General features: G+C 47.2%; 2 protein-coding genes across 2 annotated transcripts in view; one reads left to right on the top strand and one right to left on the bottom strand.

Annotated features, from left to right (window-relative positions):
- The first annotated feature begins 3,883 nt into the window (after window positions 1-3,883).
- Window positions 3,884-24,847, top strand: LRRC41 (leucine rich repeat containing 41). The gene is made up of 9 exons (XM_008073037.2): window positions 3,884-4,305; window positions 5,254-5,324; window positions 17,183-18,326; window positions 21,900-22,160; window positions 22,671-22,835; window positions 22,942-23,040; window positions 23,624-23,746; window positions 23,979-24,054; window positions 24,146-24,847. The coding sequence occupies exons 1-9, from the start codon at window positions 4,155-4,157 to the stop codon at window positions 24,363-24,365; spliced, it is 2,310 nt and encodes a 769-aa protein (XP_008071228.2). The 5' UTR covers window positions 3,884-4,154; the 3' UTR covers window positions 24,366-24,847.
- The window catches only part of RAD54L (RAD54 like (S. cerevisiae)), a 35,074-nt gene continuing 34,627 nt past the window's right edge, over window positions 24,770-25,216 (bottom strand). The window contains exon 18 of the mRNA XM_008073038.1: window positions 24,770-25,174. Within this exon, the coding sequence (XP_008071229.1) occupies window positions 24,964-25,174 (211 nt within the window). The 3' untranslated portion in view covers window positions 24,770-24,963. The remainder of the gene's footprint in view (window positions 25,175-25,216) is intronic.

The following is a 25,216-nucleotide window of genomic DNA, read 5'->3' as shown; positions in this document are numbered from 1 at the left end:
GTGAGGGGGTGGGGTCCAGAGGCCTGGGTGAAGCGGGGTTTGGAGGGCTCAGGCCAGAGGCCCTGCGGGGGCCTGCGGGAGGAGGATGGCCGGAGAGCAGGCTCTGGGCCTTGGGGCCTGTGGGGGAGGGGTGCTCCACAGGCGGCCTTGGGGTGGTGGCGGCGTCTTAGCTGGGAGGAAGGCCTAGTCAGGTCGGGGGTGAGGGCCTGGGCCCAGGCTTTGGGGTGTGGGTTATACCATGAGGGGGTGGGCGTGGAGAAAAGGCTCTGCAGTTTGGGGGTGCTGGGGCTCCAGAATAAGTCCCTAGGCTATGGAGAGTGGTTACGGCGGCCCTTGGCGGTGGGAGTAGGGCACCGACACCGAGGAGGCCCAAGTTGGGCCCCAAGTGCTTTCGGGTTAGCGGTGGGAGAGACTGTCGGAAGCCCTGAGGACCCGGGTGGGGAGGGGACTGTGAGGCCCTCTGCCAGCCAACAGCTGCAAAGAGAAGGGCCTGGCCCACCCATGGGGAGTGGGAGAAAGGTCTGAGGAGCCGAGCAGGGGGCTCAGAAAAGCCCGGGGGCATGTGGAAGAAGGCAGGGGGATCTGGCTGTGTCAGCCTGGAGCTGCTGGGATGCTAAACCTGGCCAGAAAGAAGAGACACTGTGGAGGCCCCAAGTTGGTAAGAGAAAGCATTAAAGGGGTAGGCTGGAAGGAAACCAGGAAGAGCCTGCCTTAAGAGAACTGGAGAATGAACAAGAAGAGTATTAGGGGCTGAGAATTCCTGTGGCTGTGAGAGGGGATGGCTCAATAGAGGGGAGCAGACTGGAAGGAAAGGGGGTGAGGCTCTGGAGGAACTTCTTTCCGTGTTGCCTCTTCCCCCCAGAACAATCAGTTGACAGTTTACGAATCTTCCTTTTCCCCTTCTTTCTTCCCCCACCACTGTTGTACATACCATCACCATTATTACTGCTTGAGCCCCTAGCCAGGTTGAGAAGAAACAGGGGAGGAAGAACTCCTATGGGCCTAGACCAGGTAAACAGTCACGCAGAAAAAGCTGCATCAAGTAAAGCCTTCTAGGAGGAGGACCAAGTGAGAGGCCTGCTAAGCACTGCTATTTTGGAGGAAGGTCTCAGGGTAAGCTAACAGCTAGGAAAGGCTTCCTGGAGGTGGTGGACTAACTTTTCTTTGTATAAGGGTGAGGACAGAGGATGTGTAGGGGAAGCAGGAAAGGGTACAATGATGAAACTTAAGAAGAGTAAGTTAGGTATATTACACCTTGAATGTCTGATATGAAGTTTGGACTTTATCTTGAATGCAATAGAGAGCCCTTGAAAGGTTTTGAAGAGGGAATGTCATCACCAAGAGAAGGATTAAGAGAGAATGAAGTCAAGGAGAGCAATTAGGCTGTTGCAGTAGTCCAGATGAAAGGTAATGTGATGCCGGGCATGGTAGCTCATGTCTGTAATCTCAGCACTTTGGGAGACTGAAGTGAGAGGATTGCCTGAGCTCAGGGGTTCGAGACCAGCCTGGGCAACTTGGCAAGACCTCGTCTCTACAATAAATGAAAAACTCGCCCAGCGTGGTTGCGCGCTCCTGTAGTTCCAGCTACTTGGAAGACTGAGGCAGAAGGATCGCCTGAGCCCAGCAGGTTGAGGCTGTGTGGCTGTGATTATGCCACTACACTTCAGCCTGGGCAATAGAGTGAGAGTCCAACTCAAAAAAAAAAAAAAAAAAAAAGAAAAGCAAAGAAAGGTGATGTGGTGATTTAGACTGGGCGCAGTGGTTCATACCTGTTATCTCAGCACTTTGGGAGGCCAAAGTGGGAGGATTGCTTGAGTCCAGGAGTTGGAGACCAACCTAGGCAACATAGCGAGACCCCCATCTCTACAAAAAAAATTTTTTTTTTAATTAGCTGGGTATGGTGGTGTGCACCTATGGTCCAAGTTACTTGGCAGGAGGATTCCAGTTTGAGGATGCAGTGAGCTGCTACACTCCACTCTGCAACAGAGTGAGACCCTAACTCAAAAAAAAAGAAATGAAAAGGGCTGGGCTCGGTGGCTTAGCCTTTAATCCCAGCGTTTTGGGAGGCTGAGGTGAATGGATTGCCTGAGGCCACAGGTTTGAGACCCTCCCAGGCAACTTGGCGGGAACTCATCTCTATAATAAATAAAAAATTAGCCAGGCGTGGTAGCACACGCTTGTAGTTCTGGCAACTTGGAAGGCTGAGGTGGAAGGATCGCCAGCGCTCAGCAGGTCAAGGCTGCGGTGGCTGGGAGCATGCCACTACACTCCAGTCTGGGTGATGGAGTGAGACTCCAACTCAAAAAAGCAAAAAAAAAAAAGAAAAAGAAAAGAGGGCCGGGCACCGTGATTTATGCCTGTGATTCATGCCTGTGATTCTAGCACTTTGGGAGACCAAGGAGAGAGGATTGCCTGAGCCCAAGAGTTTGAACCAGCCTGGGCAACTTGGCAAGACCTCGTCTCTACAATAAATAAAAAAATTAGTCAGGGGTAGTGGTGCATGTATGTAGTTCCAGCTACTTGGAAGGCTGAGGCAGAAAGATCACCTGAGCCAGCAGGTCGAGGCTGTGGTGGCCGTGAGCATGCCACTGCACTCCAGTCTGGGTGATAGAGTAAGACTCCAACTCAAAAAAAAGAAAAGAAAGATGAGTGGCCTTCATTAGTGTAATAGCATAGGGTATTAATACTTTCAGCAGGTACATTGAGTACTATGTATAAAGGATTAGACTCGGTTTTTGGATATCAAGATTCAGTTATTCTACAATATAGAATATATTGGTATAGACTTGTTTTTTTTGTTGTTGTTATTTGTTTTTTGTTTCTTTCTTTTTTTTTTTTCTTTTTTGAGTCGGAGTCTGTCACCCAGACTGGAGTGCAGCGGCCGCTCCCGGCCACCGCAGCCTTGACCTGCTGGGCTCTGGCGATCCTTCTGCCTCAGCCTTCCAAGTAGCTGGAACTACAGGCACGTGCTACCACGCCTGGCTAATTTTTTGATTTATTGTAAAGATGAGGTCTCGCCAAGTTGCCCAGGCGGGTCTCAAACCCATGGGCTCAGGCAGTCCACTCACCTCAGCCTCCTAAAGCGCAGGATTACAGGCTGAGCCACCGAGCCCAGCTTGTTTTTTGTTTTAAATAGAATAAGTTTTCACTATATTGTCCAGGCTAGTCCCTTGGCTTCAAGTGATTCTCCCGTCTCAGCCTCCCAAAGTGCTGGGTATTTATAGGCGTGAGCCACCATGCCCAGAGCTTAGACTTGTTTTTGATAAAACAGAAATGCTATTGACAAAATAAAAATAATATTATGGCCAGACATTGTTTTAAACAGATTGTAAGCATGATCTCCTTTACTCTTCACAACAATGTCATGAGATAGTAATTATTATCTCCATTTTAATTTTGAGGAAACTGAGGCTTAGATAGTTTGTCCAAGGATTTATGTTTACAGTCAGGATTTCACCCATATTTGTCCTATTCTAGAGAGTAAGCCCTTTAGCCCCTGTAATATACCATAATGTGACTCAGAACTAGAGAAGTTGGCAGGAGCAGGCTTTGTTTTTAAGATACATTGAATTAGACTAGAGAGACTAATTCTTCATAGGAAAGTACTAGCTCAGGATGCAGCAAAAGGTGGAAGTGGTTAATCTGGAAGAATAGGGAAGGAATTCAGGAAAAAGTTAATGAAGAGCACGTGATACTTGAAAGACGAGTAGTTGATATACTGAAAGTGGCAAGGACAATCCTGTTGGAGAGAACAGCGTGGCAAAGGTACAGAGGCAGAAAGTCCTCTAATATGTTAGGTAAATGAAAAAAGTAGTTTAGTGTGGCTGAAGTAAAGGAGACAAAGCAGAGAGCTGATGTTAGTAGGGCAGATTATGAAGGACCTTTTATCATACATATTTGGTAGGACCTTTTCAAAGCAGAATGGTTCATTATGCTTGGGCAGAAGTGAACTGACCGACTCATTTCAAGCTCATTTAGCATGTCAGCTTGTTTTGTGGGATTATCTCACCCTTGCCTCTGAAATTCCAACTTCCAATTGAGTGGCTGAAGATAAGTGGGCCAGAGTCTGGAACAGACCTAGATTAGCTTCTACAGGTTCCATTTGTCAAATGAGAAATCTACCCTTCCATTTTTCTTTTCCAATAGGATAAATAATGCTTGGAACCCTGTGGGGGGGGGTGGGGAGGGAGAGTAAACTTTGTGTTTTGGTTTTCATAGCCCTCCCAGGCCCAATACTTCAAAGCATCTTACCTCTGCTCAATATCTATTACTTGGAGAGGATTGAGGAGACTGCTCTCAAGAAAGGTGAGTATCTTTCTGTCTCTTTCTCAGTCAGTGATCGTGAGCATGTCACCATGATGTTCTTCAAGTAAATATTACACATGATACTTGCATGGAACTCCATGCTTTTCATGTATCTGCACACCTACTTTCTTTCTTTCTGATTCCTTTGTGTCCTGTGAAACACAAAGCAAGTATGTGATCACTGGTAAAAGTGAGACACAGGCACACCTCAATTCATAACAAAGTCAGAACTAGAACCCAGATCTTCTGAGTCTTAGTTTCTCTGTTTTACCAAGTTGCATCCCCTAATGGGATACATCTGTTAACAGCTAGTAGCATTTAATCCTGATGTGCCAAACACTTGTTTAGGCATTTTACTTAGAGGAACTAATTTACTCATTTAATCCTTTCAACAGTCCTGTGAAATAACTTTTTTTTTTTTTGAGTTGGAGTCTCACTCTGTCGCCCAGACTGGAGTGCAGTGGCCGCTCCTGGCCACCGCAGCCTTGACCTGCTGGGCTCTGGCGATTCTTCTGCCTCAGCCTTCCGAGTAGCCGAAATTACAGGCACGCACTACCATGCCTGGCTAATTTTTTGATTTTATTGTGGAGGTGAGGTCTCGCCTGCCCAGGCGGGTCTCAAACCCACGGGCTCAGGAATCCACTCACCTCAGCCTCCCAAAGGCGCGGGATTACAGGCTGAGCCACCGAGCCTGGTGAAATAAATATTACTAACTACATTTCACAGATGAGTAAATTGGAGTACAGAGAAATTAAATAATTTGTCCAAGATTACATAGCCAGAGTGTAATTTGCTGATATTCAAGTCCAGAACGTTTGTTTTTAGTGTCAATGCTCTTAACCACTCTGCCATATTAGATCCTATGAACCCCAAGCACAACATAAAAGGCTGATGTACTTAAACTCATGGTGGCCAGCAAGCATTCAAGTGTGGTATTTCTCCCCACAGGCCTCTCCACTCAGGCCATCTGGCGCCGACTCTGGGATGAGCTGATGAAGACGAGGCCTTCCAGTTTGGAAGTAAGTTAAGGTATCAGGTAGAACTCTGGCCTGATTTTGCACAGTGAAAGCAGGAATAGCACACAAACACAAGCAGGATACTGGTCAAGTGCAGGGACAGGGATGGAATGGGTTTTGGAAAAAGGCTCTAATAGCTTGTCATTTGGCACTTGTCACTGACTTGCTTGCTCACTATATTTGCAGGGGATACAAAACAGGGAAGGGTAGTGAACACCATGGGTGGCAGAGCTATGATTCCTAGTTCTTGACAGGATTGGAACAATGGTCAAATCTAACAAAGTGAAATTTAACAGACCAAACCAACACTTCACACTGAATCTGAAAAATTTCAATCGTGTGACCTCAAGGTAGGGGTTGGAGGGGTCTAGTTTAGCAGCTGCTTATATAAAAAAGATTTAGGGAGTTTAGTCAGCAATGTGTTGGAGCCACTCATAATAACTATACCCTGGGCTGTGTGAACTAATGTAAATATAATATAGGCTGAAGGACAAGGGGGATGATAGTCCTGCCTGGCTCTGCAGTGGCCAGGCTACTCCTGGAGTATGGAGAAAGAAGTCAAAGCCACATTATGTGAGTCACATTTGGAAGACTGGAGGTGTTTTTCCTGAAAAAGAGAAGACTTGGGAAACACGAACCCTCTTGAAACATATGAATGATTGTCACATGAAAAAGGCATTAATAGACTTGTTCTGCATGGAAGCTAAAGGAAGACACATTTTTGCTAAACTGAAGATAAAACTTAAACCCCGAGCTTATTGGTGATGAAACAAGCTAATTCCAGAAATAATAAATTTCCCATCACTAAGTGTTCAAATAGAGTCTGATGACTCCTTGACACAAGGCTGTTGTACAGTGAATTCAGCATTGTAAAAGGGTTGGACAGTATGACTTTTGGGATTCCCTTTAGTCCTGAGAGCCTATTATTCACTGATTCAGATATAAATCACTGGCACTCTCATATAAGCAGAATTTCTTTTGCTGCTTCATAATTAGGTGATGGGACAGATTTTGTTTTTTTGTTTGTTTTATTTTTTTTTGAGTTGGAGTGTCACTCTGTCACCCAGATTGGAGTGCGGTGGCATGCTCCCGGCCATCACAGCCTTGACCTGCTGGGCTCCGGTAATCCTTCCGCCTCAGCCTTCCAAGTAGCTGAAACTACAGGCATGCGCTACCACGCCCGTCTAATTTTTTGATTTATTGTAGAGATGAGTTCTCGCCAAGTTGGCCAGGCGGGTCTCGAACATTTGGGCTCAGGCAATCCACTCACCTCAGCCTCCCAAAGTGCTGGGATTACAGGCTGAGCCACCAAGCGCAGCTCAGATTCAGTTTAATAAACATTTTCTAAAACTTAACCACATGCCAGATCTTATGCTAGATACTGGAAGTATAGATATGATCCCTAATCTTGAGGACCTACCAGTTTATTGGGGAAATTCACAAATAGATCACATATGTATAAGATAAATTATGTAGTAAAGGGTAGCAAGGAGGTTGAAGCAAGAAAGTGTTTCCTAGCAAGTAGTATTTGAACTGAGCTTTATATAGTGAAGGAGACCAAATAACAACAACAACAAAAGCATCCAGAATTAGAGATTTAATTTCTGGGGATACACCAAGTCCAGTAACATTAAGCCCCATGTCCGTCAGCTATTCCACTTCTAGATCTGGACTGCAACCCTTGGAGTTCAGAATGAGGACACTGAGGCCCAACAAAATCCTCAGACACTAGGCCTTATGAGGAAGAGAAGTGGATGAAAGAATAATAAAAAACAGTATCAGCTTTCTGCCATCTTTGGAGAAACATCAGATTCACTTTGTCCCAGTATTTCTTTTTATTTTTGAGTTGGAGTCTCACTCTGTCACCCAGACTGGAGTGCAGTGGCCGCTCCCCACCACCGCAGCCTCGACCTCCTGGGCTCCAGCGATCCTTCCGCCTCAGCCTTCCGAGTAGCCAGAATTACAGGCGCGTGCTACCATGCCTGGCTAAGTCTTTGATTTATTGTAGAGATGAGGTCTTGCCTGCCCAGGCAGGTCTCGAACTCGCGGGCTCAGGCAATCCACTCACCTCAGCTTCCCAAAGGGGCGGGATTACAGGCTGAGCCACCGAGCCCAGCTTGTTCCAGTATTTCACTTCAGCAGGTGTTGAAGATTGTAGTATTTTTTTCTTGGAGAAAACTTTGTTTCTATCACTATCTCAAGCTTCCTGGAAAAGAATATATGTTACCCTGTGTTCTTGGCTCAAAGCATTTCAGAACATCTAGGAAGCCCCAGGCTTAGTGGCCCAACAGTCATTTAAACAGAGGTCCTGACTTGGAACAAATGAAATCCAGAGTGTCTTCTGCTTCCCACTTTTGCACAGCAGTCACCTTCACCTCACTCATAATTCAAAAACACTTATTGAGTGCCTGCTCAGTTCCACACCTGCTGGGTTCTAGGGATACAACAGTGAGTAATATAAGCCTCTGCTTATAAAGTAATAGTATTTCAAACTGTGTAGTACTCATGTGTATAAGGAGATCTATAGAATAGAATAGATACTCTGGAGACAAAGCAATGAGGAAATAAGATTTACTCAGTAAATGGTTTTCTTTCTTTCTTTCTTTTTTTTTTTTTTTTTTGAGTTGGAGTCTCACTCTCTCGCCCAGACTGGAGTGCAGTGGCCACTCCCAGCCACCGCGGCCTCGACCTGCTGGGGCTCCGGCAATCCTTCCGCCTCAGCCTTCCAAGTAGCTGGAATTACAGGCATGCGCTACCACACCCGGCTAATTTTTTTTGATGTATTGTAGAGATGAGGTCTCACCAAGTTGCCCAGGCGGGTCTTGAACCCGCGGGCTCAGGCAATCCACTCACTTCAGCCTCCCAAGGCCCGGGATTACAGGCTGAGCCACTGGGCCCGGCTTATTTTTTTTGAGTCAGAGTCTCACTCTGTCGCCCAGTCTGGAGTGCAATGACACGCTCACGGACACGACAGCCTCAACCCACTTGGCTCACACGATCCTTCCATTTCAGCCTTCCAAGTAGCTGAAACTACAGGCATGCACCAACATGCCCAGCTAATATTTTGATTTATTAGAGATGAGGTCTCGCCGTGTTGCCCAGGCTAGTCTTGAATCCCTCTCAGACAGTTCTCTCGCCTCAGCCTCCCAAAGTGCTGGGATGAAAGGCATGAGCCACCATGCCTGGCAGTAAATGGTTTTTTAGCAATTGGTTAACCATTTCGCAAAAATAAAGTTAGAGTCTCACTCTACAATATATTCAAATGGGATTAAAGAGTTTGTGTGTGTGTGTGTGTGTTTTAGTTGGAATCTCACTCTATCACCCAGGCTGGAGTGCAGTAGCACCCTCACAGCTACCCCAGCGTTGACCTGCTGGATGCCGGTGATTCACGCTACTGTGCCCAGCGGCTAATTTTAAAAATTTTATTGTAGAGATGAGGTCCCACCAAGTTGCCTGGGCTGGTCTCGAACCAGCTCAGGCTATCCTCTCACCTCGGGCTCCCAAAGTGCTGAAATTATAGGCCTGGCCTTTTTTTTTTTAAAGTTAGAGTCTTACTCTGTTGCTCTGTTGCCCAGACTGGAGTGCAGTAGTACACTCATGGCCACTGCGGCCTCGCCTCGACCTGCTGGGTTCAGGCAATCCTTCCACTTCAGCCCTCCAAGTAGCTGGAACCACAGGCATCCGCCACTACACACAGCTAATTTTTTGATTTATTGTAGAGATGAGGTCTCGCCAAGTCACCTGGGTTGGTCTCGAATCCATGAGCTCAGGCAGTCCTCTCACCTCGGCCTCCCAAAGTGCTGGGATTATAGGCATGAGCCACTATGCCCAGCCTTTTTTTTTTTTTTTTTTTTTAAGTAGGGTCTCACTCTGTCACCCAGGCTGGGGTGCAGTGACACTATTACAGTGATCACAGCTCACAGCAGCTTCAACCTTCTGGGCTCAGGCAATCCTTCCACCTCTGGGAATGGAGGCACGCACCACTGTGCATGGCTAATTGTTATTTATGTTTGTAGAGACGAGGTTGTGCTATGTTGCCCAGGCTAGTCTCAAACTCCTGAGCTCAAGCAATCTGCCTGCCTAAGCCTCCCAAAGTGCTGAGGTTACTGGATAAGACACCGTGCTTGGCCACATTAAAGATTAAATTGTAAACTGGGTGTGGTGGCTCACACTTGCCCCAACACTCTTCATGGGATCCTTCACTGCCTGAACTGCCTGAGCCCATGAGAAGGATCCCATGAAGCCAGGAGTTCAAGACCAGCCTGGGTAACATAGTGAGATCCTGTCTCTATAAGAAAAAAAAAAAATTAGCAAGTCTGCAGCCCCAGCCACTCAGGAGGCTGAGATGGGCGTATCGCTTGAGCCCAGGAGGTCAAAGTGTCGGTGAATGATCATGCCACTGTACTCTAGCCTGGATGAAAGTGAGACCCTACCTCTAAAAACAAAGTAACAACTGTTTAAAAATACTAGATTGTAACCGGACATGGTGGCACACACCTGTAGTTCCCAGCTACTTGGAATATTGAGGTAGAAGGATCACCTGAGCCCAGCAGGTCGAGGCTGTGGTGGCTACGAGCCTGCCACTGCACTCCAGCCTAAAACTGTAGCTGGGTGCAGTAGCTCACGCCTGTAATCCCAGCACTTTGGGAGATAGAGGCAAGAGGATTGAATGTATTCAGGGGTTCAAGACCAGCCTGGGCAACTTGGCAAGACCTTGTCTCTACGATAAATAAAAAAATTAGCTGGGCATGGTGGCTTGTGCCTTTAGTTCCAGCTACTTGGAAGGCTGAGCAGAACGCCTGAGCCAGCAGGTCAAGGCTGTGATGGCTGTGAGCATGCCACTGTACTCCAGCCTGGGCAACAGTGTGACTGACACAAAAAAAAAATATATAAAAAGTAAAAGCATGACCAGGCTTGATGGCTCAGCCTGTAATCCCAGCACTTTGGGAGGCTGAGGCAAGTGGTTTGCCTGAGTCTGTGGGTTCAAGACCAGCTCGGGCAACAAGGCAAGATCTCATCTCTACGATAAAAATTAAAAAAGTAGCCAGGCATGGTAGTACATGCCTGTAGTTCCAGCTACTTGGAAGGTTGAGGCAGAAGGATCGCTGGAGCCAAGCAGGTCGACGCTGGAGTGGCCATGAGTGTGCCACTGCACTCCTGCCTGGGTGACAGAATGAGACTCCCACCCAAAAAAAAAGCAAAAACACAAGAGTCAGGCATGATGACTCGTGCCTGTAGTCCTAGCTACTCCGCTCCAGAGGCTGAGGTGGGAGGCTAGCTTGAACCCAGGAGTTGGAGACTACAGTGAGCTATGATCACATCACTATGATCCAGCCAGGTCAACAGAGTGAGACCCCATCTCTTTAAAAAAAAAAAAAGTAAAAGCCCAAAACAACTGAAAAAGAATAAATGTGACTGGATATTTAATCTGAGGATAGAGAGAGTACTAATAATTAAATGAGCAAGCTAGGAATGGCGGCTCACTGCCTGTAATTCCAGGTTTCAGACCAACCTGGGCAACATGGTGAGACCTCATCTCTGCAATAAAAAAAAAAATTAACTGGGCATGGTGGCATGTGCCTGTAATCCCAGCTAGTTGGAAGGCTGAGCTGAAAGTATCACCTGAATTCAGCAGGTGGAGGCTGCAGTGGCCGTGAGCGTGCCACTGCACTCCAGCCTAACAGAGCAATACTCCAACTCAAAAAAAATAAGATAATAACTATTGTTATTATTAAACGAGCAGAACCAAAAAACAAAATACAGACATATTTAACCACATAAGTGCCAACATGGCCAGGCACAGTGGCTCGTGCCTATAATCCCAGCACTTTGGGAGGTCGAGGTGAGAGGACTGCCTGAGCCCACGGGTTTGAGACCAGCCTGGGCAATTTGGCGAGACCTCATCTCTACAATAAATAAAAAAAATTAGCCAAGCATGGTGGCTCATGCCTGTAGTTCCAGTTACTTGGAAGGCTGAGGCAGAAGGATCACCTGAGCCTAGCAGGTCAAGGCTGCAGTGGCCATGAGCATACCACTGTACTCTAGCCTGGGCAACAGAGTGAGACTCCCAACTCAAAAAAATAAAATAAAATAAATGCCAACACCAGCTATGGGACTAGGTAATAAGTAAATAAAACAAAGCTGTCAACACCATAAACAAATTTTAAAAGGTAAATAAACTGGGAAAGAACATTTGCAATAATATTTGCAAAACAAAGGGACACAGATTAAGAAAAAGACATCCCAGAAAAATGAGTAAAGATTTGAATGTCACAGGATATACAGAAATCTCCAGTAAAATGAAAACTTAAAAGACTCATGATTTTTTTAAAAGATGGGAAAGTAAAATTTCATCCTCAGCCGGGCTTGGTGGCTCAGCCTGTAATCCCGCACCTTTGGGAGGCTGAGGTGAGTGGATTGCCCAAGCCCGCGGGTTCGAGACCCGCCTGGACAGGCAAGACCTCATCTCTACAATAAAATCAAAAAATTAACCGGACGTGGTAGCGCGCACCTGTAATTCCGGCTACTTGGAAGGCTGAGGCAGAAGGATCGCTGGAACCCAGTAGGTCGAGGCTGCGGCGGCCGGGAGCAGCCACTGCACTCCAGTCTGGGCAACAGAGTGAGACTCCAACTCAAAAAAAAAAAATTTCATCCTCTTAAATTAGTAAAGTCTTGTTTTGATTTGGTTTTTTTTTTTGCTTTAAAAGGTGATGCCTAGGATTGTCCATGGGCAGATAAAATTTGCATTTTAATATGCTGTTGGTCAGAACAAATGGGTATAACTTTCTTGGTGGGCAATCTGGTGATATTTGTTAAAAGACTTGAAAATATTTAGGCTGGACACAATGGCTCACATCTGTAATCCTAGCACTTTGGGAGGCCCAGGCAGGATTTCTTGAGGCTAGGAGTTTAAGACCAGCCTGGGCAACATAGTGAGACTCTGTCTCTACAAAAAAAAAAAAAATTAAAGATTAAAAATTAAACCGGGCTCGGTGGCTCAGCCTGTAATCCCACGCCTTTCGGAGGCTGAGGTGAGTGGATTGCCTGAGCCCGCGGGTTCGAGACCCGCCTGGGCAGCGAGACCTCATCTCTACAATAAATCAAAAAATCAGCTGGGCGTGGTAGCGCATGCCTGTAATTCCGGCTACTCAGAAGGCCAAGGTGGAAGGATCGCCGGAGCCCAGCAGGTCGAGGCTGCGGTGGCCGGGAATGGCCACTGCACTCCAGTCTGGGCGACAGAGTGAGACTCCAACTCAAAAAAAAAAAAATTAGCTGGGCATCACAGTGTATGCCTGTAATCCTGGCTATTCAAGAGGTTGAGACAGGATTGCTTGAACCCAGGGGTTCAAGGCTGCAGTGAGCTATAATTACACCACTACACAACTGGGTGACAGAGCAATACCTGTCTTTTAAAAAAAAATTTGAGCTGGGCATGATGGCTCACGCCTGTAATCTCAGCATTTTGGGAGGTAGAGACAAGAGGATTACCTGAGTCCAGAAGTTCAAGACCAGCCTGGGCAACTTAGCAAGACCTTGTCTCTATAATTAATCAAAAAATTAGCTGGGAGAGGTGGTGTGCCCCTATAGTTCCAGCTACTTGGAAGTCTGAGGCCACGGTGACCATGAGTGTGCCACTGCAATCCAGCCTGAGTGACAGAGTGAAACTCCTACTCAAAAAATAAAAAAAGATATTTCTGCAGATTTATTTCTAGATGTTTATTACTGCAAAATGTAATATTCAAAAGGCCAGAAACAAAATATTCAATAATATAGGAATTATTAAATATGATATATTTTCAAAATAATAAAATCATATTCTAAAAATATGTAAATACATGGTGTAATGTGTAAAAAGCCCAGCATTTGAAACTTCAGAATTGTCTTAATGTTGTGAAAACATATATAGCTATTCACATATATATGCAGATAAATACTCCATAGAGTTGGTTAACATGTGGTTTTTCATTTGCTTATCTCCCTACAAACAACATTTCAGTTATCAGGAAAATAACAATGGACAATATTGTGAATATTAGTGACTCTAAAACTTAGTACAAGAAGATATTTAGCCCTCCCTAGTTTGTACACATTCTTTCCCCACTGGTGCCTGAGCTGTCAGCCCACTGAGGATCGGCCAAAGATTATGTTGGTGTGTAAATGTCATTTCACCTCATTGGTTATGCCTTGTTTTCCTTGTTCTTACTCAAAACAAGTATTTAAATCACTCTGCATTATCTGGGCTTTCATGTACAAGTCCACAAAATGAGCGGTATGGACTAGATCTCTCAAATATGTTTCAGCTTTGACATTTTAGCATAGATTCTCCTAAAAGGGAGTGATGGAATAAAATGCAGTGACCTGCTGTGTGCTTGTGCATTAATTTGTGAGAAAGAAGGCATTGAGTAGCTGCTACACCTAACTTTTCATTTCCATTTAACCCTCACAAAAATGCTATGATATTGGTATAGTATCTTCCACTTTACAGATGACATTAAGGCAGAAAGATTAAATGACTTGTCTGAGGTTACAGTTAGTAAATGGCAGACCCAGGATTCATATTGAAGCATATAAGAAAAAGTTCAGCCGGGCTCGGTGGCTCAGCCTGTAATCCCGCGCCTTTGGGAGGCTGAGGTGAGTGGATTGCCTGAGCCCGCGGGTTCGAGACCCGCCTGGGCAGGGTAGACCTCATCTCTACAATAAATCAAAAAATCAGCCGGGCGTGGTAGCGCACGCCTGTAATTCCGGTTACTCGGAAGACTGAGGCGGAAGGACCGCCGGAGCCCAGCAGGTCGAGGCTGCGGGGGCCAGGAGTGGCCACTGCACTCCAGTCTGGGTGACAGAGTGAGACTCCAACTCAAAAAAAAAAGAAAAAGTTCAGTATTTATCTACCCTACATTTCTCATATGCCTCTGGTGGCCAGAAACAGCCACAATATCTTTGGTCACATCTGTGTCCATATTTTAGGCCCAAATCTCATAATAACCGTCTTACTAGCTCACTTCGTAAGTTGAAGCCTTGCTAGGGTTACCTGCAAGTGTTTTTCAAAATGGTGTGAGCCAGCAAGTCTGTAGGAAGAGTGTTAGAATTAGGTAGGACCTGAAGGACTCACTTCACTAAGAGATTTGGTTGACAGGTATTTATTTCCTGCTCCCTTAACATCCTGTTGCTGGTGAGTGAGGCCCTTCTCTGTTACTGCTATGCAGTCAGTTCAAGCATGAAGAAGTAGTTTCTAATTATCACAGCAGGCAGAGTCTAAGGAAATAGCTAGGTCAATTACACTTTTGTCTGAGGAGACTAGCTCCTGTTTGGAACCTCAGGAGTTGGAGGTCACCCTGTTACAGAGGAATGCATAGAGGCAGGCTTAAGGACCAAAGAGAAGTGCTTTAATTTTACTCGGGAAACCTCAGGCCCCCACTACCATTGCATTTGGCCAAATAATCACCCTGCTTGATGGGCTTTGCCTCCATTTCAGATGTCATCCAGGCTAATCGCAGCAGCAGCAGCAGTAACACTTTGTATTTTACAGTTTATAGAATACTTTTTTTTTTTTTTTTTTTTTTTTTTGAGTTGGAGTCTCACTGTTGACCAGACTAGAGTGCAGTGGCCGCTCCCAGCCACCGCAGCCTCGACCTGCTGGGCTCCAGCGATCCTTCCGCCTGCCTTCCGAGTAGCTGGAATTACAGGCATGCGCCACCACGCCCAGCTGATTTTTTGATTTATTGTAGAGATGAGGTCTCACTGCCCAGGTGGGTCTCGAACCCGCGGGCTCAGGCAATCCACTCACCTCAGCCTCCCAAAGGCGCGGGATTACAGGCTGAGCCACCGAGCCCGGCTATAGAATACTTTTTAACTTGTACTGTCTCACTTGATCTTCACAACAATTCTGTGGAACAGGTGATGTTTTCCACATTTTACAGATGAGGAAAGAGGTTCAGAGTATAGTGGAAGAGCTGGGATCTGTATCATAGTCAGCAGACTCTACTGCACCTTAGGAGAAGATGAGGACTTAGGATGGTTTTCAGTTAAAAACTTCGGGGGGGGGGAGCCGGGCTCGGTGGCTCAGCCTGTAATCCCAGCGCTTTGGGAGGCCGAGGTGAGTGGATTGCCTGAGCCCGTGGGTTCAAGACCCACCTGGGCAACTTGGCGAGACCTCATCTCTACAATAAATCAAAAATTAGCCAGGTGTGGTAGCGCGCGCCTGTAGTTCCAGCTACTTGGAAGGCTGAGGCGGAAGGGTCGCTGGAGTCCAGCAGGTCAAGGCTGCGGTGCCTGGAAGCGTGCCACTGCACTCCAGTCTGGGCAAGAGTGAGACTCCAAAAAAAAACAAAAAAACAAAAAAAAACTTCAGGGGTGCCTGTCTTTGTCTGTGTGCTTTTTTGGATTAGATAGTAGTTGTTCCTAATCTCTGATGTACATCAGAATCACCAAGAGGTGGTTTATAAAATAAAGATGCCTGGACCTTACCTCAGTTTTAACTAACCTACAGAATCACCAAGGGTACCTGGCGTATGAATCTCCACAGGAAAATCTGATGTACACTAAAGGTTGAAAATCATTTGCATTCAGAGTTCTACTAAAATGTATCAGAATAGTCCGATGTATCAGATGTATCAGAATAGTCCCATATCTATCAAAGCAAATAACTTGCCTTGGAGGAAACAAACCAAAGATTTGGTTCCTGCTCCCCAGGAATTTCTAACCTAGTTGGGATAAAACATGTACACAGGCAAAGAACACCATGAGACGGCGTGCCAACATCTTAGACTTGAGTGGTCAGCATGTCAGGAGTCCCAACAAGAGACAGCTTCAAAGAATGACATGTTAGGTCCTTTCAGCAAGTATTTTGTCCAGCAATGGAGACATTTCTGGCAGATATAGGAAAGGACATAGGCAGGTTTGGGTCAGTGAGGTGACTGAATTAGTCAGAGCATTCACATGAGCAAGATGTGACAAGTAGAGCTTCTCAGGTAAGCAGAGGCCATCGTGTGGAAGGGCTTTGCTGCCAGGCTGAAGAACTTCAAATTAACTCTAGGCAGTGGGGAGACATTAGGTGTTTCAAAGCAGAATAATGCAATCAAAGTAGTACAAAGATGAATCCAGTAAACCTGTGCAAAGAAGCCTGGAAAGGGGAAAATGGGACAGGGAGAGCAATAAGGAAACTAATGATGTGGTCATGTATGAGGTCATAAGGGGCTAAGCAAAAATGGTGACAGTAAGAACAGAAAGATGGAATCAGAGTCCAAAGACAAATAAGGATTTATAGGAGTGACCATTTCAGTTGTAAGACACTATAGCAAGAGAATAGTCTCAAGCCAGATTTCCTGGGTTCAAATCTTGATTCAGCCACCTACCTGTGTGCAATAACCTCTTTGTGCCTTCATTTTCTTACCTGCGAAGTGGGGCAACTGGGTGCAGTAGCTCATGCCTATAATTCCAGCACTTTGGGAGAGGTAGGCCAGAGGACTGCCTGAATTCGGGGGTTTGAGACGAGCCTGAACAACATGGTGAGACTTCATCTCTACAATACATCAAATACTAGCCAGGCATGGTGGTACATGCCTGTGGTTCCAGCTAGTTGGAAGGCTGAGATGAAAGGATCACCTGAGTCCAGCAGGTTGAGGCTGCAGTGGCCGTGAGCATGCCACTGCACTTCAGCCTGGGCAACAGAATGAGACTCTGATTAAAGAAAAAAGAAACGGGCTAATAGTAGCACATACTTCAAGGATGTGAAGAGTAAATGAATGTGTTCAAGTGTTGTCTGGCTCAGTAAATAGTTTGCTATTGGAAGGGGGGAAATTGGGATGAGTTTCATAGATAGCACTCTTAGTATCATGGCTGTCTGGCATGTTCTCTGCTTTCAGAGCGTGACCTGTTGGCGAGCCAAGTTTATGGAAGCCTTTTTTTCCCATGTTCTACGTGGGACCATTGATGTGTCTTCTGACAGGCGTCTTTGTGACCAGCGCTTCTCGCCTCTTCTGCATAGCTCCCGCCATGTCCGACAGCTCACCATCTGCAACATGCTGCAGGGCGCAACGGAGCTGGTGGCTGAGCCCAACCGCAGGGTTCTGGAGACTCTGGCCAGTTCCCTGCACACGCTCAAGTTCCGCCACCTGCTGTTCTCTGATGTGGCGGCTCAGCAGTCACTTCGGCAGCTGTTGCATCAGCTCATTCACCATGGGGCTGTCAGCCAAGTGTCGCTGTACTCCTGGCCTGTGCCTGAGTCAGCCCTTTTCATCCTTATCCTCACCATGAGTGCTGGCTTCTGGCAGCCAGGCCCTGGTGGCCCAACCTGCCGCCTCTGTGGAGAGGCCTCCCGAGGCCGGGCCCCATCCCGAGATGAAGGCTCCCTCTTGCTGGGCTCACACCGGCCTCGCCGGGATGCTGCTGAGCGATGTGCTGCAGCTCTGATGGCCACCCGGCGGAAGAGTGAAGCCAAGCAGGTGCCAAGAGCTGCACCTGCCACTCGGGTCACACGCCGGAGCATGCAGGAGAGCCTGGCAGCAGGTGGGACAGACCCTAAGAGGGAGCTGCACCCTCCAGCCACCTCCCATGAATCTTCTGGCACCAAGAGGCCACCCTCTGCTCCAGCCACCACCTCCTCTGCTTCTGCCTCCTCTTCCACATCCTCATCCAAACGCGCTCCAGCTAGCTCAGCCCCACAACCTAAACCCTTAAAGCGTTTCAAGCGAGCTGCAGGGAAGAAGGGTGTTCGCACCCGTCAGGGGGCTGGTGCAGAGTCTGAAGACCTGTATGACTTTGTTTTTATTGTGGCTGGTGAGAAAGAGGATGGTGAAGAGATGGAGATCGGGGAAGTGGCTTGCGGAGCTTTGGATGCATCAGATCCCAGCTGCCTGGGTCTTCCAGCACTGGAGACTTCACAACGATTCCGCAGCATCTCCACCTTGGAGCTATTCACAGTTCCGCTCTCCACGGAGGCAGCCCTGACACTATGCCACCTGCTGAGCTCCTGGGTGTCTCTGGAGAGCCTCACACTCTCCTACAATGGTGAGCACCCTGGAGTGGCAGGGGTTGGGCTTGGATCTCCCAGCAGCACCTACTGTGTATCTAACTCTGACAGCAGGAGCTTGGGGGCGAATTGGGGGTATTATTAGGAAGCTAGGGATGTAGCCTTGTGTGCCTCACAGGGACAATTGTCAGTGCTGGAAGAGAGGGAGGGACGTGAGGTCTGTAGGCTTGATTTATTGTTGGAAGCAGGGGTTCCTGAGGGGCAATGAGACAAGTCAACTGCAACCTGAAGACTTAGTACACTTTAGATATGGAAGTCAATCCCAGGGCAGGTGGGAGCAGTATAGTGTATGCATGCCCAGTCAGGGCCAGGGTTGGGTTCCATTAATCATCAGAGAAGCTGTACACACAAGGTGTGGGACACAATTTCTTATCAAGCCAGCCACCTGCAAGGCAATCCTAAGTCCTCCTTTCCCACTTGCTTGTGCCCAACTAGCAAACTCTAGTTAAATCCAGCAATCTGCCAACATTGCTGAGCACTGCTAGAGAGAGAAATACACAACTGTATATATTAGCACTACTTATACATTCATGGCCATTAACCTCATCAGAGCCCTCCCTGTGTTTGCAACATCAGCTCCCATCCCTACTCTCACTCCCAAATCTCATTTTTCTTTCTAGCAATGAGCTCACCACCTATTTCAGAGAAAACAGAAGCCATCAAACATGAGTTCCTTCAACTTACTAACTCACCTATAAACTCTTACCCCTCACTCATCCTTTCCTCCACCACAGTGGAAGTGATCACCATCCTTTTGAAAGCTGATTCTTTCACCTATGCTCTGGATGCATACCTCCTACCTTCTTAGGGAAGCTTGTTTCTCAAATACCTTAGTAATAATTTTTACTTACTGCTTAGTATGTGCCTGCCATATTTCAAGTATTCTTGATGTAGTATCTAATTTAATCCTTACAACAACCCTGTGAGGCCAAGTGACTTGCATAAGATAACCTGGCAAGTAAATGAGAGCCAGGATTCAAATGCAGGCAACCTGACTCCAGAATCCATGCTCTTAAACCACTACCTATGCTGCTTCCCTTTTCTCCAGCCTGTCTTTCACAATACTTAAACATCCAATCAGGTTTCCACCAAACACTGCCACTACCACCTCCCTTCATTCTATATTAACCACTGTCCGATTCTCCTGCTTTTCACAAACTTAGTCATAAAATTTTTTTTTCACTACCTCAAAAATCTTTTTACAGGCAAACCCCTCGGGTCCCCTCCCGCCCTGAGAGCTTTTCTGTTCTCAATAAATCCTGTTTTCCCACCAAAAATAAAATATATATATATGTGTGTGTGTATATGCATATATATATGCATATACACACACACACACATATATATAATTTGTAAATTTATATATTTTTTCCTCCTTTCTGAATATTCTCTTATTGTTCAGGCTTCCTCAAAGCTCAGAGCTTTCCCACTTTACACAGCTTTTCTGGACAATTTCTTCCATTCCTGTGGCTTTAAAGGCCAACTATGCTAAAGACTCCTCATTCTATGACATTACCCAGATCTTTCTCCTGAACTTCCAGACCCATTTATCTAGCCAATAGGCTCCACCACTTCATAACCCACAAGCTCCTCAAACTTATGTCCAACCTGAATGCACCTTCTTCACCCTATACTGACCCTACTTCTTGTTCTCAGTGACATCAGTTTATTCAGTTGCCCAAAGAAGCCTATACTATCCTGGTGCGGTGGCTCAGGCCTGCAATCCCAGCACTTTGGGAGGCCGAGGCAAGAGATTGCGAGCTCAGGGGTTCGAGATCAGCCCAGGCAACTTAGTGACACCTCATCTCTACAATAAATTAAAAGATAAGTCAAGTGTGGTAGTGGACACCTGTAGTTCCAGTTACTCAGAAGGCAGAGGCAGGATTGCCTGATCCCAGCATGTAGAGGCTGTGGTGGCCATCAGCGTGCCACTGCGCTCCAGCCTGGGCTACAGAGTGAGACTGCGACTCAAAAAAAAAAAAAAAGCCTGTACTGTCTTACTCAACATATTTAGTCACCGGATCCTACCTTTGCAATCTCTAAAATCCATTTATCTCCACATCCTACTTCAGGCTACCATGACTCCTCACCTGAACTCATTTCAACTTTCTTACTCCATACTCTTGTCATACAATCCATTGTCTGCACTGTGGTTGAAACATTCTTTCAGAAACACAGACCTGACTCTGTCATTCAAATACCCTCTAATGGCTTCCTTTTTCTTTTAAGTCAGAGTCTCCTCTGCGGCCTCAACCTGCTGGACTCAGCAACCCTTCCACCTCAGCCTTCCAAGTAACTGGAACTACAGGCGTGTGCCACCATACCTGTTTTTTTTTTTTTTTTGACCTGGAGCCTCACTCTTACCCAGGCATGCTCACAGTCACCCCTGCTGGGCTCTGGTGATCCCTCTGCCTCAGCCTTCCAAGTAGCTGGAATTACAAGCAAGTGCCACCATGCCCAGCTAATTTTTTAATTTATTGTAGAGACGAGGGCTCCCCAAGTTGCCCAGGCTGGTCTCGAACTTGCAGTCTCAGGCAATCCACTTGCCTCAGCCTCCCAAAGTGCTGGAATTACAGGTGTGAGTCACTGCACCCAGCAATTCTTTTTAGCTTATCTCCTTTATGTTCTTTAGGACTCAGCTGCAATGGTCTTACTGGGTCATAAACTAGAAGAGGTGTTAGGTACCCATACTTGTACTTCTGTATTACTCTGTTCCATCAATTTCTATCATATTTTATCAGGCCATATAGGCAAAAACAATGTGCTGCTCACTGGTGTCTAGCAAAAGACCTGATATTTGGTAGGCACTGGGTAGTTTAGTTGAATAAATGGATCAGCAGGAGCCTGCAGAGTCCAAGGAGTTATTTACGGTATTAAGCAATTGACCTAAACTTTCTGGATCCTACTCCGTTCTTTGGGATGTGGTTCTTTTCCTGCTGCATTCCCACCCAGTGAATCTTCTAAAGTATTCCTTATTGGGTTTTCACTACTCAGTTCTCAAGTGCCTCTCATGACCTACAGGGGATTAAACCATCTCTTTGCCTTTCAGGACCTTCCACAATGTGGGTTCCACTGCCCTGCCCTCTAGAGCTGTTTCCTGAGTCCTATCTAGCCAAACAAGTCTCTCAGGTCTTGCTGTCTCCCAGTTGTGATCCCTGACTATCTTCTCCCTTTGTCCAAAATTCCTTTCCTTCAAGGCCAGCTTCTTCAGGAAACTACTCAGAACCCAGAAGTCTAGGAGAGCCCTGCTGCTGTCTGGGCCTGTCATTCAGATGGCAGCCACATGCTGCCCTGCCACATCCTATTTTCTATTTTGTGACTCTGTCCTGACTGATGCTTCTTGAGGGCCTGGCCCAGTACAGTAGGCATCAGTTTGCTGGTTACCTGAGGAAAAAGCAAGACATGGATGAGTAGTGAGACAAGTGGTTTTAAATAATCTAATGCAAAGCCTAAGAGGTTTGGTAGCAAACAAAATACACATTTGGAGTTGTCTGTGACTATATTACCCCTGCTGACACTCCATGTAACTGATTTCATCTTTCCTGCCATAGGCCTGGGTTCTAACATCTTCCGCCTGCTGGACAGCCTGCGGGCCCTGTCCAGCCAGGCTGGATGCCGCCTCCGTGCCCTGCATCTCAGTGACCTGTTCTCACCACTGCCCATCCTGGAGCTGACACGTGCCATCGTGCGAGCACTGCCCCTGCTACGGGTCCTCTCTATTCGTGTTGACCACCCGAGCCAGCGGGATAACCCTGCTGTGCCAGGAAACGCAGGGCCCCCTAGCCACATAATTGGGGACGAGGAAATACCAGGTGAAGCACTGTGTGTGCGCGCGCGCGTGTATCTCCACAATTGTGCAGATAAATTTACATGGGGAAGGAGGAAGCACCTTCAAGCCAGGTCTGCGCCACTCATTTCTGGCTTATCTTAAAACTGTTCCCTCTTCAGAGCCAAGATAACCCTGGGTTGGACCACCATAACACCAGTAGAGTAATGGCAACTTAGATTCCAGAAAAAGAACTGACCTTTAGACTAGATTAGGTCCCCCTGCTGTGTTTCCTTAGTTCTTATATGTCTCCTGTCCTACTACTCTGCATACTTTATTACATTTGCTTGTGTCTGAGTAGCCTTTCTGGACTAAAAGCTCCATGAGGGCAAGGACCAAATCTCTTATTTAGTGTTCTGTGCTAGTCCAGAACCTAACACAATGCCTGACATGTAGCAGACACTTTTTTAGTGAATCCCTTAAGGACAAGATAGGTCCTGCTATAGGAGTAAGATAGAGGTGGTCAGCTGGAATCTTCTTTCCCCACCATATCCAGAAAACTGCCTGGAGCAGTTAGAGATGGGATTTCCACGGGGAGCCCAGCCAGCCCCACTGCTCTGCTCCGTACTGAAGGCCTCAGGTTCTCTGCAACAGCTGTCCCTAGACAGCGCCACCTTTGCCTCTCCCCAGGACTTTGGGCTTGTGTTGCAAACACTCAAAGGTAGGACCCAGCCATAATGGCTGAAAGGGGGAGGGTAGGCGGGGATATAGAATTGTTCTCTGGGAAAGCTAGAGTCCATGGCCCATGATCTCTGCCTCCTATCCAGAGTACAACCTAGCCCTGAAAAGACTGAGCTTCCATGACATGAATCTGGCTGACTGTCAGAGCGAGGTGCTCTTTTTGCTACAGAATCTGACTCTACAAGGTACGTTCCTCATTTAGAACCTGGGCTGGGTCCTCGTTGTAGCTCTGCAATTTTCTCATTGAGTGGGCAATCCACTGTTCTGTGTTGGCCTTGTGTCCTCAACTATAAATGGATACAAAACTTGCATGGCCTTCCTCCTAAAAGTCCCCAACACCAATTCTGTCTCTACTAAACATGAGAAATTTCTCCATTTTAGAATGCCTCACCCAAACGTTTTTCTTACCTTTCAGGAGCTGACAGAAGTGGTGGTGGTGGTGGGGAGAAATAAATGTGCTGTGCCAGGTTCCTCCTCATAGCCTTGTCTCTGATCCCCACCCCCGCATAGAGAATGGTCAGTGATAGAGAGGGAAAGAAGGAAGTGAATGAAGAACTGTTCATGTCGAGAACCTCCTTACTGTGAAGATTTAGGTTCTATATCTGGTCTGAATTCTGATTTACTTTCAGCATATTTTGGGGTCTTAGACAAAATTTTTTTCTGGGTCTCTGTAAAATCTTCACATCCCTTGCTAGGGTCAACTGGGGAAGGAGGGGTGGCACCAGTCCTAATGCAGCCAACAGAATTTGCTCTAATTTCTCTTGACAGAGATTACCTTCTCCTTCTGCCGTCTGTTTGAGAAGCGCCCGGCCCAATTTCTGCCTGAGATGGTTGCTGCTATGAAGGGCAACTCCACACTGAAGGGCCTTCGGCTGCCAGGGAACCGCCTGGGTGGGGGCCAGACCCTGGGAAGGGAGAGGGGGAAGAACCCAGGCCTTTGGCCTAAAAACACACTGGGCAGAGACCTCTCCACTGGGAACATGGGAGTTGGAATATAGATATTTGTGTGCCGGGACTTCAGGAACCAGCTGGGCTGGGCTTCTCCCCAGCAAGAGTTGGGTTGGGATATCCTTGTTCCCTGTTCTTGTGTGGAGGTGACAGGCACGTCTCCCTTTCTCTCCAGGGAATGCTGGCCTGTTGGCCCTAGCTGATGTTTTCTCAGAGGATTCATCCTCCTCTCTCTGTCAGCTGGACATCAGGTACTTGGGGGGGGCGGGGGGTGATAAGGGATGGGCTACAGACCAGAGATTAGTTGCTTCCTAGATCTCTAATTCATCTCATCCCTACCAGTTCCAACTGCATCAAGCCGGATGGGCTTCTGGAGTTCGCCAAGCGGCTGGAGCGCTGGGGCCGTGGAGCCTTTGGTCACCTGCGCCTCTTCCAGAACTGGCTGGACCAGGATGCAGTGACAGCCAGGGAAGCCATCCGGCGGCTCCGGGCCACCTGCCATGTGGTTAGCGACTCATGGGACTCATCCCAGGCCTTTGCAGATTATGTCAGCACCATGTGATGGGGCCCATACCTCACAGGCCCATGCTCAGTACCATCAGCTTGCAGGGGCTGAGGCATGGGCTGCCCAGAACCCCCAACCACCAGTTCTATCTTTCTCTGTCACCTTTTTTCTCTTTTTTCCTTCTCCCTTTGCTCTGAGGTCCTGGAAGCCTTGAATGGGGGCCAGCAAAGGCATTCCCACACCTGGGTTTAGAGCCTATGAGCCCCTTACTCAGTATCTTGGGAACCCTGGGCCAGGAGGTTACACTGGTCATCACCATCACTGAAGACAGTTCCTTTTCCCCCCTGTCCTGGGGTTCCCACCTTCCCTCCTCAAGCAGGTACCCAGGCTTTAGAGTGTAGGAGTGCCCACTACCAGGCCTCTTCCCTGCTGGGCTTACCACGCTGCTCCCAGGCCTCAGTCCCTTTCATACCTTTATTCCTTTCTTTTTTTTAACCAAAAAGTTTTTCTTATAAAATAAATTTTGGGCAAACATCATACAGCCCTTCTTGATGATTTTTCTCCCAGAGAACAAAACTCAGCAGGGCTCTGTGGGGCCAGGAGCCTCGCTTCCTTATCTCTTTCCTCTAACAGCTACACCCAGACCAGCTGGTTATCAGCGGAGCCCCCGCTGCTCTTCATGGGAACGCTGGTGGAAGACGAAGGTGATGGCAGTGGAGGCAGCATCCCAGGCGGCCTGGAGTACCTCATCCTGGAGCCCCCGCTTATCAGTACAGTGGTTCCACTGAGCCAGGTCTGAAGTGCAGTCAGAACCATCAGGGGGTGGCTGGACCTGGCGGTTATTGACACAGCGGCGGCAATGCAACCTAGGAGCAAAGGACAGAGCACTGATCATTACAGATCCCATC

This window comes from Carlito syrichta, unplaced genomic scaffold (assembly GCF_000164805.1).
Source record: "Carlito syrichta isolate Samal-C Ts95f unplaced genomic scaffold, Tarsius_syrichta-2.0.1 Scaffold315613, whole genome shotgun sequence".
Classification (NCBI taxonomy): domain Eukaryota; kingdom Metazoa; phylum Chordata; class Mammalia; order Primates; family Tarsiidae; genus Carlito; species Carlito syrichta.
This window is presented reverse-complemented; position numbering and strand designations above follow the sequence as displayed.